Source organism: Erinaceus europaeus, chromosome 21, assembly GCF_950295315.1.
Source record: "Erinaceus europaeus chromosome 21, mEriEur2.1, whole genome shotgun sequence".
Classification (NCBI taxonomy): domain Eukaryota; kingdom Metazoa; phylum Chordata; class Mammalia; order Eulipotyphla; family Erinaceidae; genus Erinaceus; species Erinaceus europaeus.
This window is the reverse complement of record NC_080182.1, coordinates 5,585,443-5,598,023: the sequence shown is the minus strand read 5'-3', so window position 1 is coordinate 5,598,023 and position 12,581 is coordinate 5,585,443. Positions and strand designations below refer to the sequence as shown.

At 47.6% G+C, this 12,581-nt stretch overlaps 1 protein-coding gene and 2 non-coding genes across 4 annotated transcripts; all 3 read right to left on the bottom strand.

Moving 5' to 3' along the window:
• Positions 1 to 5,748: 5,748 nt before the first annotated feature.
• On the bottom strand, positions 5,749 to 11,379 carry RPSA (ribosomal protein SA). Of its 2 annotated transcripts, none has more exons than XM_007531638.3 (7): positions 11,264 to 11,379; positions 9,659 to 9,824; positions 9,093 to 9,211; positions 7,486 to 7,731; positions 6,357 to 6,485; positions 6,091 to 6,256; positions 5,749 to 5,921 (listed from the first exon to the last, which is right to left on the bottom strand). In XM_007531638.3, the coding sequence occupies exons 2-7, from the start codon at positions 9,789 to 9,791 to the stop codon at positions 5,827 to 5,829; spliced, it is 888 nt and encodes a 295-aa protein (XP_007531700.1). In that variant the 5' UTR covers positions 9,792 to 9,824; positions 11,264 to 11,379; the 3' UTR covers positions 5,749 to 5,826. The 2 variants fall into 2 exon arrangements, with proteins under 2 accessions (XP_007531700.1, XP_060036313.1); XM_060180330.1 differs by having other exon boundaries at positions 5,749 to 5,918.
• Positions 7,276 to 7,429, bottom strand: LOC132535377 (small nucleolar RNA SNORA62/SNORA6 family). The gene has a single exon (XR_009547158.1). It is a non-coding gene; the product is annotated as a small nucleolar RNA SNORA62/SNORA6 family (small nucleolar RNA).
• On the bottom strand, positions 9,276 to 9,425 carry LOC132535378 (small nucleolar RNA SNORA62/SNORA6 family). Its single transcript, XR_009547159.1, has one exon. It is a non-coding gene; the product is annotated as a small nucleolar RNA SNORA62/SNORA6 family (small nucleolar RNA).
• Positions 11,380 to 12,581: the final 1,202 nt, after the last annotated feature.

The window sequence follows — 12,581 nt, the reverse complement described above, 5'->3', positions numbered from 1 at the left end:
TATGAGTGATGAAGTAGGGCTGCCGCTGTCTCATCTGTCTCTTTTTCTATCTCCCCTTCCCCTCTCAATTTCTGTCTCTATCCAATAATAAATAAAGATAAAAATTGAAAAAAATACTAAAAGATATACCTGCCAGGAGCAATAAAATTGAGAGAGAGAGGAGAGAGACACCAGTAGCACTGCTGTTCATCCCTGATGAATCTTCCCCCCTGGCAGGTGGTGGGGACTGGGGCTTAAACCCAGATCCTTCTGCACTGTATATGTGAGCTTAAGCAGATGAACCACTGCCTGACCCCGAGTTAGATTTTTATATACCAGTAAGGGACTTACATCAATTGTTTAATCTAATACACACACACACACACACACACACACACACACACACACACACACACACACACAGTTCAGAGACATTCCATTAGGGTTTCTAGAGTTTCAAAAAAAAAAAAATGCTTATGTGACTATATCCTTGCATCACAATCAGCTGGAGAACCTTGTAGAACACTTTTTTTTTTTTTTTTGCCTCCAGGGTTATTGCTGGGGCTTGGTGCCTGTATCACAAATCCACTGCTCCTGGAGGTTTTTATTTTTTCCCCCTTTTGTTGCCCTTGTTGTTTAAGGTTGTTGTGGAGTAGAACACATTTTTAACCATTTTCCTTACTTATCCATAGTTGGTACAGTGTCCTTCCAGATAGTGTTGCGAGTGTTAGAAGACAGCGTCATTAGTCCAAGGTGGGCTGACTGAGAACTGGAGGGTCTGACCCCCCCCTCCCCGACTTGTTGGTTCAGTGCTCTGTGAAAAGCCACTCCTCACTCCCGAAGCTGCCTTCTTTGGGCTTGATCCCCTCAGCCCAGGGACTTCAACAACTGAAAGTAAAAGTGTAGGAGGAATCTTGACTGAAAGTCTCAGGAAATGATCTTCCCACATTTGGCTTTGCTAGGAGGAATCCAATATTATAATTCCTTCTGTAGCGCTCCAGAGCTCATTTTTCCAAGAAAAAAAAAAAAAAAAAAAAGACCAGGATTTGTATCCTAAGGAGAATAAAATAAACTATTTTCAGTTTTACTCTGCTGGCTCCGTCCTTCAAAGACCCTGACCCAGAACTACTGCCTCTGCTTATACTTAGCATGGCCTCTTCTCAGTGTTGGTCAAGGCCCAAAGTTCACCAGTCATGGTCTGGGAGGTGGCACAGTGGACAAAGCACTGGACTCTCAAGCATGAGGTCCTGAGTTCAATCCCAAGCAGCACATGTACCAGAGTGATGTCTGGTTCTTTCTCATTAGTAAGTTCACGGGAGTCGGGTGGTAGGTAGCACAGCGGGTTAAGAGCAGGTGGCACAAAGCTCAAGGACCAGCATAAGGATCCCAGTTCGAGCCCCCAGCTTCCCACCTGCAGGGGGAGTCGCTTCACAGGCAGTGAAGCAAGTCAGCAGGTGTCTTTCTCTCCTGTCTTCCCTTCCCCTCTCCATTTCTCTCTGTTCTATCCAACAACGATGACATCAATAACTATAACAATAAAACAAGAGCAACAGGGAATCGGGGTTTAAGTGCAGGTGGCACAAAGCACAAGGACCGGCATAAGGATCCCAGTTCAAGCCCCGGCTCCCCACCTTCAGGGAAGTCACTTCACAGGCGGTGAAGCAGGTCTGCAGGTGTCTATATTTCTCTCCCCCACTCTTTCTTCCCCTCCTCTCTCCATTTCTCTGTCCTATCCAACAATGACAACAATAACTACAATAATAAAACAAGGGCAACAAAAGGGAATAAATAACAAAAAAACAAGGGCAACAAAAGGAAATGATTATTTTTCAAAAACTTATCTTTAAAAATAAGTAAGTTGACAAGTCTTCCAACTGATCAGCTAAGTTCTCCCACAGGCTATGTGCTTCTGACTGGAACACGGAGGACCAAGGGCTGACATTGCTGGCTGACTTTGTGAACTTGGAGCTCCCCCCAAGGTGTTCTGACACACAACATCTAACTCCCGGGTAGGATTTCCTCATAGCAGGATTAGATCCGTCAGACTTGTCCACTGTCTTTTCATCACTAACATGGGTTTCCTGACACTGGCCTTTCACAGTAACATGTAGTGACCATGGGAACACAGGTCAGCTTCTTTTTTTAAAGATTTTATTTACTTATTTATTAGTGAGAAACATAGGAGAGAGAAAGAGCCAGACATCACTCTGGTACATGTGCTGCCGGGGATTGAACTCAGGACCTCATGCTTGAGAGTCTGATGCTTTATCTACTGCGCCACCTGCCGGACCATGTACAGGTCAGCTTCTTAAATCCACTGTGACAAGAGACTAATGCAGGGGCTGAGGAGACAGCATACTGGTTCTGCAAGACTTTCCTGCTTGAGGCTGAGATCCTAGGTTCATTCCCCAGCACCACCATAAGCCATAGATGAGCAGTGCTCTGGCCTTTCTCTCTCTCCTTAAAATGGAATGTTAAAGAGAAAGTGTGTGTGTGTAATGCATAAAAAAAATATACAGAATTTAAAAGCAGTAACAAATGTTGGGGAGGTTGTGGGGACAAAGGAACCTTCCTGCACTGCTGGTGGGAATGTCAATTGCTCGAAACCTCTGTGGAGAGCGGTCTGGAGAACTCCCAGAAGGCTAGAAGTGGACCTACCCTATGACCCTGCAATTCCTCTGCTGGGGATATATCCTGAGGAACCAAACATGCCATTAAAAAATATCTGTGCACACATATGTTCATAGCAGCACAATCTTAATGGGCAAAACCTGGAATCAACCCAGGTGTCCAGCAACAGATGAGTGGCTGAGCAAGTTGTGGTCTATATACACAATGGAATACCACTCAGCTGTTAAAAACGGTGATTTCACCGTTTTCCGCCCATCTTGGATGGAGCTTGAAGGATTCAAATTTGATCCTGATTGTGGTTGTTCTGTGTAGGGTAGACTAGAATTGACTAAAGGATAAAAGCTGTAAAATACGGAAGACTCATCTAATGAATACGAAAGGGTTTGAACCTGAATTCCTTAAGGCTCAAATGGGAAAAACCTTGCATAACCATTATTCTATCTTCCTGACCCCCTAATGATTTTAATAGAAACAAAAGAGGTGGAAAGGCAAAGTACAATGAAAGAGACCACAGCATCAAAGTTTCCTTGTGTGGTGGGGACCGGGTTCAAACCTTGGTCATAGATACGGCTAAGGAACCCTCTATCCAAGGGCACTGTGTCACCAGTGGTATTTGTTTTTCTCTGGTGCCAGGAGCTCACACATCCATGAAACTACTACTCCCAGACCAACTTATTCACTCTTTGTGTTAGGAAATGGAGAGGGGGTCAGGTGGTAGCGTAGTGGGTTAAGCACAGGTGGCGCCAAGTGCAAAGACAGGCATAAGGATCCCGGTTCCAGGAGACCTATGTGCTAGATGCTTTGGACAGTGTATTTTTGCTAAAATGTTTGTCAGGCTTTTAAGGCCCTGGCTCACTGAGCAATAAGCCATTTTACAGAATTCCAAGTGTGTGAAGTCCCAGCTATGATAAATAATGTACAAGCTTGGGCTCTAGAAAGAATGAGTTTAAGGCAAAAAAAAAAAAAAAAAAAAGTAAAAAGCCTTCTCCAGTTAAGAATATGATCAGGCTGATACACAAATTCAATGTTATCCCCACCAAGACCCCAACCACATCTTTTAAAACTTTTTAAAATTTTTATTTATTCACTTCTGTTGCCCATGTTATTTTATTGTTGTAGTTACTGATGTCGTTGTTGGACAGGACAGAGAGAAATGGAGGAAGACAAAGGGGGAAGAGAAAGAAAGACACCTATAGATCTGCTTCACCCTGTGTGAAGCAACTCCCCTGCGGAGGGGGGGGGGGGGGGACCAGGGGCTCAAACTGGGATCCTTATGCTGGTCCTTGCACTTTGCACCACCTGTGCTTAACCCATTGCACTACTCCCCCCAACCACTTTTAGGAGACTAGAAAAAAAATGCTACAAATGTTTATCTGGAACCAGAAAAAAGACCCAGAATTACAAAGCAACCTTGAGAAAAAAAGAACAGAACTGGAGGCATCACACTCCCAGATCTCAATTGTATTATGGGGACATTTGTCATCAAAACTGCTTGGGATTGGAACACAGACACACTGACCAGTGGAATCAACTTGAGAGCTCATAGGTAAGGTCCCACACCTATAGACATCTAACCTTTGGCAAAGGTGCCCAGACTGGGAGTCAGGCAGTACACAGCAGCTTAAAGTGCTGGTGGCGCAAAGCACAAACACTGGTGTGAGGATCCTGGTTTGAGTCCCCGGCTTCCCGCAGGGGATCCACTTCATTAAGTGGTGAAGCAGGTCTGCAGGTGTCTTATCATTCTCTGCCCCTCCTCTCTCCATTTCTCTCTGCCCTATCCAACAAAGATGGCAACAATAATAAAAGGAGGGCAACAAAAGGGAATATTAAAAAATTCCGTGGCCCAGTGGATAAGAGCATTGGATTTTTAACCTTGAGGTCCAGAGTTCAAACCCCAGCAGCACATGTACCAGTGATGTCTGGTTCTATTATTATCTTTCTCATGAATATACATATTTCCACACTATTAATGAAGTTACTGTGCTGTGCCTCGTTCCTGATATCTTAAAGTTTGTAGTTTCCACAAACTTTAAGAGTCATTTTTTTTGGTTTTAGTTACATATAGGTCACATATAAGTGAAACCATCCAATAGTTGTCTTTCACTTGCTTTACTTATCGAAAATCACTTCTGGGCTCAGCCATTTTGACCTAATGATACTTTTTCTTAATTTTTTAATTTATTTGATGACAGAAATTGAGGTAAGAGGTAGCGACACCTGCAACCCTGCTTCACCACTTGTGAAGCTTTCCCTCTGTAGGTGGGGACCAGGGGCTTGAACATGGGTCCTTATGCATTGTAACAGGTGCACACACCAACTGGCCCCACACTTTTTCCCCTCAAGGTTTATTGCTGGGGCTTGGCGCCTGCACTGCAAATCCACTGCTCCTGGAGGCATTTCCCCCCCTTTTGTTGCCCTTGTTACTGCTGTCGTTGGATAAGACAGAAATGGAGAGGGGAAAAGAAAGATAAAACACCTGCAAACCTGCTTCACCCCCTGTGAAACGACTCCCTGCTGGAGGGGAACAGGTTCTGCTCTATGGGCCAATGTTTTGTCATGTAAACTTGGGACTTTTTCATGTGAGCCATTTAGTACATGGCCGTGTTTAGAATATGAATTCAGGGCAACATCACAAATGGCGAGACAGTACTCTGGTGCCATGTTTACATCTAAAGTGAAAATTGTTAGTGCATTGCACTATAGTAAAAGACTGCGGTGAGTGGGAGAGAACACAGGTCCTGGAAATGGCTAAGAGAACTCAGTGGTGGTTGTATTGTTACGTGGAAAACAGAAATGTTATATACGTACAAACCATTGTATTTACTGTCGAATATAAAACATCAATCCTCCAATAAAAGAAAAAGTGAAAATTGCAAGGCCCACACGTTGGTGGGATTGGTTATGTAAAGGCTCCGGTACCACAGATCGTAAACGAGCTGGACAAAGGACAATCAGGGGTAGAGGGCTCACAGGTGTTTCTGTACTCTCAGCTCTGACTTCAGTGGCGCTGGGGATTGAATCTGGGACGGCAGCACCTTGGCCATGAGTCTTGCCTAACTTTTACAGATGACTTGCCCTAGGAAATGAAGACTAAAACCTATGTATGTATGTCACATCTACAAACCAAAGTAAATGGACTCAATTTTTAGAAATGTTTTATTTCCCATCAAATAGAAAATGTTCACTTGCCGCTCTCTGATTTTAGTGGAGAACAGTTTAAGACCACTCAGTAGTTGTTCCCACCCATTCAGTGGCCTGAGCAGTGGGGGCTGCAGACCAGTCTTCTGTGGCAGGCTGAGCACTCCAGTCTTCTGTAAGAAAAACACGAAGTCAGAGTGACATTCTCAAAGTAGGACCTACTCACTGCTCTAATCCCATCAGCAACCTGCCTTGTGGCCTCAGACACTCCAGAAGGCTAGACCCGAGTTAGCGCACTGTAAGCACAGGGATGAGAGCTAACTGCGCCTGTGGGACACTCACCAGTCGGGAACTGCTGAATGGGCACGGAGGGCACCTGCACGCCCTCAGACCAGTCTGCGACCTCAGGCTGGGCTGCGGTGAACTCTGGGGCTGGAGCCGTCCATTCGCCCTGGAACTCCTCCTTGGTCACAGCCTTTTCAGCAGCAGCCTGTTCTTCCTTCTCAATCTGATTTTTGGCGAGGAGAAAAGGTTTACTGGATTGACAACCGCTTCCCTGAATCATGGATGAACCCCTCAAGTTTGCTTACGGTACACCATGAGCTTACCTCCTCAGGATCTCTGTAGAAGTACAGATCAGGCATGACCTCCCAGGGGTGTTCACGGGAGATAGTGCCACGCATGCGCAGAACTTCACGGGCCAGCATCCACCACATGAGACCCACTGAGTGGGCTCCCTGCAAAGAGTCAAAATTATTAGAAAGTGGTCACTGGAGGGGTGTAGTCAAGTGTTGGATTCAAACATGAAGTCCTCAGTTTAATTCCCAGCATTACGCATGCCAGAGTGACCCTAGGATTCTCTCTACTCTCGTGTAAAGTATTTAAAACACTACCTGCCTCTCCATATCATCTAGCTAACTATTACTAAGTCAGTGGTTTTCTACTTTGACTACAAATTGAAACCATAAAGATTCTTGGGGCTTGGGTGGTAGTGTACCAGGTTGAGCACATATTTTACCATGTGCAAGGACCCAGGCGTAACCCCCCCCCCCCCGACAAGTGAAGTTTCACAAGAGAACCAGTGCTGTAAGTTGTCTCTATTCTCTGTCTTTCCCCTTTCCTTTGAATTTCTGGCTCTCTCTAACCAATATATAAATATAACAAATCCTGGGAATAGTGTGGACATTTGGGTCTTGTTGAACCAGTAGACCTGAGCCAAAAATAGGTCAATTTAAACCTCATGTCACTTGGCCAAGAGCCCACAAGAATTTAAGTAATAATACAGCGAAAGGGACAAAATAACACGGGATTTTTAAAGATACCGGTTTGAGCCCCTGGCTCCCCACCTGCAGAGGAGTCGCTTCACAGGCAGTGAAGCAGGTCTGCAGGTGTCTGTCTTCCCCTCTCTCCATTTCTGTCCTATCCAACATCAACAACAATAAACAGCAAGGACAACAAAAAGGGAATAAATAAAAATAAAAATACTACAAAAAAATTTCATCATTACTAAAACACATCAACTTTACATATTGTAGCAAGAATTACTATCCAACTCCACTCATTGGGCCAGAGACCCTCGTGGTGTTAGCGAAAAACTTGCCCCTCGTGTAGCACACTACCTACACTTGAGAGTTCACAAGCCAGCCAGTGGCCTCAACTCCAAGCTCTAACAATGTGCAGATGAATCTCCCCAAGTTTTCCTAGAGCACTTGTACTGAACCTGAGGTCAACCCGTACCTTGTTGTTGCAGGGAATGGCAATGTCCACATAGCGCAGAGGAGAGTCTGTGTTACACAGGGCGATGGTAGGCAGGTTAACGTAAGAAGCCTCTGTGAGAGGCTGGTGGTCGGCCCTGGGGTCAGTAACCACGAGAAGCCTTGGCTCCCGGAAAGCAGCCTGGATCTGGTTAGTGAAGGTTCCAGGAGTGAAGCGACCAGCAATCGGAGTGGCTCCAGTGGCAGCAGCAAACTTCAGCACAGCTCGCTAAGGACAGGAGCACTTTAGAGGGAGTCATAAAATCTTTCCAGACTGTCACCATTACATCTAGTTGAAAACCTCAAACTTCTCAAAACACTAAAACTGCCAAATAGTTCTATCAGTCTGTATTGCTACATCCAAAAAAAAAAAAAAAAAAAGAGCACTTAAAAGCCAGGGAATGTGAAACAAGCCTCCACCCAAGACCCAGACCCTCTGCAAGTTAACTTTCCACCGACACTTTTCTTTGGTTATCTGAATCACTGCTTCCTAAGGCACCGGAACCACTGTCCTGGGTTTCTTACAAGTGGACTACTCAGGAGTGATGTGGGCAAGTTCCTCATAGCTATGGAAATCAAGCTAATTAATACATGGGAGTGTGGCAATCAAATCTCCCCAGCCTCTGGCCAAAATCTCCGCGCTACCTATATAAACACTATCACCCTTCTCTGCGTGTTAATTTCAAAAAAGCAAGCTGCAACCCAGGAAGAGCTGTGGACTGTGGGTCCAATCTAATGGCACCAAATCTGTCTTGTGTTCTGCTGATTTTCTCCATTTTCTATTAAGAGGTAAAATTGCTTTTCTAGAGATTAAAAGCTAACTTTCATAGACTTGTGAGAATTATGATGGTTATCTTTGGGAGGCAGGAAGGTGAGGACACAGAATTTTGGTGAACTAATACATTGTAATCTTAGTCTTGTAACCTACTAACCACACTCACAAAAGAGGAGATCCAAGTGAGGGCCCTTCTGCTTTGTCTTAAGCCCCAAACATCACCTAGACCAATCTAGATGGACAGCCAGTACGTTTTCTAGAGCAGTAATTTGTCACATATAAAAAAATCCAAGCCAAACTATTTTAATCAGAAATGGGATGAAATCTTGAAACCTTGTAAGCCAACCCTCAAGATCCCCATTATCTTCAACAGAAAAGCATGTCAACAGAAGACCAAAAGGATTAATTTGCCTTACAACTGGCCTCCCTTAGACCTTTGCAAAAGACACGTTAAATTAAGCTCTGCTTTAGCTACAGAATGTCATGAATCCATCAGCTCTCGGATGGTCAGCGGCACGAAGTGACGTGTAAAGCTGAGGTGCGCATACATCATCCGTGAGACTGAACGACATGTGAACCATCAGGGTTCCTGTTGCTCCCTCACTTTTCCTTTTGTTGCCCTTTTATTATTGTAGTTGTTATTGTTACTGGCGTCCTTGTTGGGTAGGACAGAGAAATGGAGAGGAGGGGAAGACAGGGGGAGAAAGGTAAGACACCTGCAGACCTGCTTCACTGCCTGTCCAGCTCCCCTGCAGGTGGGGAGCTGGAAACTCCAACGGGGAGGTCCTTCACCCCAACACACAGGCCCTGCACACCTGGCCAGTGTTCCTGGAAGAGATCACACTGACGTCAGCTGGATTCTCTATGGCAACAATAGCGCGCGCGGCCAGCAGCAGCTTCTCCCAGGTCCTCTTCAAGTTGATGATGTAGATGCCTAGGAGACAGCAGGACACTCAACCCCTGGCCAGGTGCTGCGACGCACACTCCTCTGAGCAGCTGAATGTGGCAGAGAGCACTAGCAAACTCCAGTCATAGAGCCGAGCTCTCCTGGTGTTAGCGAAACCCTGCCGTTGCTGTAGCACACCTCCGACACTCAGAAGTTCACAGGCCAGAACCGGCCTCCACCCTGAGCTTTAATGGTGTGCACATGCTGCTCCTCCTCCTCGCCCCGCTCGACCTGCCCAGCACCTATCACACATCTAAGCTTAGGTCTGTTACTCTCAAGCTGAAGTTGAATCCCCCCCCTTAATTCTTTCCAAATCAAGCTGTTCCGCTCACCTCTTTTCCCAGCACTCAGCACAAACCTGCACCAGTACCCACGAACTACCACGCAGAGCTCGGGAGAACCGCTGGAACACAGAAAGAAGGGACCCCGACTGACCGTCACTTTTCCTCTTGTAGATGTACTGCTCCATTTGGAAATCGAGGTTGGTGCCACCGAGGTGGGTTCCCGCTGCCAGGAACTTGAGGACATCCTCCTCCTTCATTTGCAGGACATCAAGGGCTCCGGACATTGTGAATGTTTCCCTTTAAGTTACGACGGGAACCTGGGGGGGGGGGGGGATCCAAATACCTGAGCAGCCCCTTTGGGAGACTGTATTAAGAGTCCTTCAATAAACCCGGGAAGGGGCAGGAAGGTGCACCTAGTTGGGTGCTCACATTATGGTGTCCAAGGACCCAGGTTCCAGCCCCTGGTCCCCACCCGGAGGTGGAAACCTTCAGAAGTGGCAAAGCAGGGCTGCAGGCCTGTCTCTCTCCCCTCCCCTTTCAACTTCTGTCTCTGTCCAATGAATAATATTAAAAGGTGCTCAATAAACACCCGAACACCTTATAACCCAGCAACACGGTGCCTTAGGCCAAAGGACATGACAAGACTTATCCAAAGGGACCTATTTATAGCTGCCTTATCCAGTGGCCAAAGGATGGAAACAGCCTAAGTGCGCCTACCGAGAGTTGAGTGGCTCAGGTTATGGACACGTCGTGGACTACTACTCTGCAATCAAAAGTAGCATCCTTCGGGACAAGAACTGCAAGTGATGGCGCAGAGTGTAACTACCTACAGAAGTGAAATACTGGGAGTCGGGCGGTGGCGCAGCGGGTTAAGCGCACGTGGCGCAAAGCGCAAGGACCGGCGTTAAGGATCCCGGTTCGAGCCCCCGGCTCCCCACCTGCAGGGGAGTCGCTTCACGGGCGGTGAAGCAGGTCTGCAGGTGTCTGTCTTTCTCTCCCGTCTTCCCCATCTCTTTCCAGTTCTCTGTCCTATCCAACAGTAACCACAGTAAAACAAGGACGTCAAAAGGGAGTAAAATAAACACTCAAAAAAAAAAAAGTTAAGTGCAATACAAGGCATCAAGGGTGGCGCGCCTGGTTGGGCGCTCACATTACGGCGCCCGAGGACCCGCGTTCAAGCCCCTGGTCCTGCACCTGCGGGGGGAAACGTGGCGAGTGAAGCAGGGCTGCAGGTGTCTGGCTCTCGCAATCTTCCCAACTTCTCGGTCTCAGACCAGTAATACATAAAATAAAAAGAAACGCGTCTCCCACATGGCTCCACTCACGTGGCTTCTAGAGGGCGGATGCACACGGACCTGGGGCAAAACGCTGAAGCAGGCCGACCGAGCCCGTCTGGCCAGTGACTTCGGCGCATTCTGACCGCCCGGGCGGGGGCCAGAACCCACCCAGGATCGCCCCGCTGGCGGCTGGGAGCGTGGCCACGTTCTCCCTGGCCCCAGGGCCCTAAGCCGCCACGCCGCGGAGCCGGCGCAGGTGCTGGGGGGACCCGGTGCGCGCCCCCGCGCCTCCTCTCGCCGGGCCTTGCGGGAGCCCGCGGGCCGCCACGCGCCGGCCGCCGCGCCAAGAAGCGCCCCGCGAGCCGCAGGTTCAAGCTGCCGGCGGGCTCCCACCTCCAGTGCTCCTACACCCTCTTCCGAGCAAATAAAGCCCGTGCCGGCGGGGCTGGGAGACGCAACACACGCCCCTGCGAACTCACCGAGAACAACGCCGTATGGGCCCGTCTTTGGGTAGTGCGGAAAGGAGCGGCGGGCGGAAGTGACGTGTTTATATAGTCCGCCACGAGCCAATGACAACGACGGGTCAGCGGAAGTAGGGCGGAGCCTGACTCGGAATGGTCCGTTCTCGCGAGGCCTTGGTCGCGGAAGGGCTTGTCTTTCCGGCTGGACGGGGCAAGGAGGGGAGCGTGGCGGAGCCGAGCTGCCTTCTGCCTCCCGCGGCTCCAGTTTTCATTCCAGCCCACGGGCTTGAAACAGCTCCACGCAGGTTCGGGTTCTTGCTCAGACTCGTGCGTGAGCTTGAGCAAGTTTATCTCACCGAAGCTGCATTTCTTCCTGTGGGAAGGCGTGGTGAACAGACCCTACGCGCTCAACAAAATCTGCAGAAATCAGATCCGTTGGGGGGTGCGGCGTGGCGGGGCAGATTGCATCCTGGTTATGCAGAGACATGTCTGAGACTCCTGAATTCCAGATTCAATCCCCTTGCACCATTATAAACCGGAGTAGAGCATTGCTGGGGGCTGGGGAGTGGATTAGCCATGTTCAAGTTCACTTAGAGGGCGTCGTCTTGGGGAAAAAAAACTGCAAGGTCAAAGCTGCATAGCCGCCACTTTTTTCACACTAGAGGGTTAATACTTTTCCCGTGCACTTAAAAAATAAAAATTAAATGTTGCAGAGCTCCGGGAGGTGGATTCTCAACCCTTAGGTCCTGATTCAACCCCCAGCAGCACATGTACCAGATTAATGTCGGTTCTCTCTCTGCCTATCTTTCTCTTGAAGAAATTAATACTTTAAAAAATATATTGCAGAATAAAGGTTACTTTGAAATTAAAAACCCAGGGCCAGGCGGGAGTGCAGTGGGTTAAGCACACAGGGCAGGAAGAGCCAGGACAAGCCTAAGGATCGCTTCCAACCCCCGGCTCCCCACCTGCAGGGTCACTTGACAAGCAGTGAAGCAGGTCTGCAGGTGTCTGTCTTTCTTTCCCCATCTCTGTCTTCCCCTCTTCTCTCCATTTCTCTCTCTCCTATCCAACAACAACAACAATAGCTACAACAATAAAACAAGGGCAGCAAAAGGGAATAAATCATAATAAAAGGTTTCAAAAAAACACAAAAAAGGGCGGGGAGAATACAGGCCCAAGAAGGATGACAGAGGACCTAGTGGGGGTTGTATTGTTATATGGGAAATTGGGGAATGTTATGCATGTACAAACTATTGCATTTACTGTTGAATGTAAAACATTAATTCCCCAATAAAGAAATAAATTTAAAAAATAATAATAAGAAGAAAGAAATACA

What these genes read in the sequence shown, in the direction of transcription:
- RPSA (XM_007531638.3), bottom strand. Translation starts at nt 9,791, where the DNA reads ATGTCCGGAGCCCTTGATGTCCTGCAAATGAAGGAGGAGGATGTCCTC. An exon ending in CCATTCCCTGCAACAACAAG is followed by an intron (nt 6,486 to 7,485) that starts GTACGGGTTGAC and finishes GACTCTTTGCAG; the next exon opens with GGAGCCCACTCAGTGGGTCT. An exon ending in CATTCAGCAGTTCCCGACTG is followed by an intron (nt 5,922 to 6,090) that starts GTGAGTGTCCCA and finishes TTTTTCTTACAG; the next exon opens with AAGACTGGAGTGCTCAGCCT.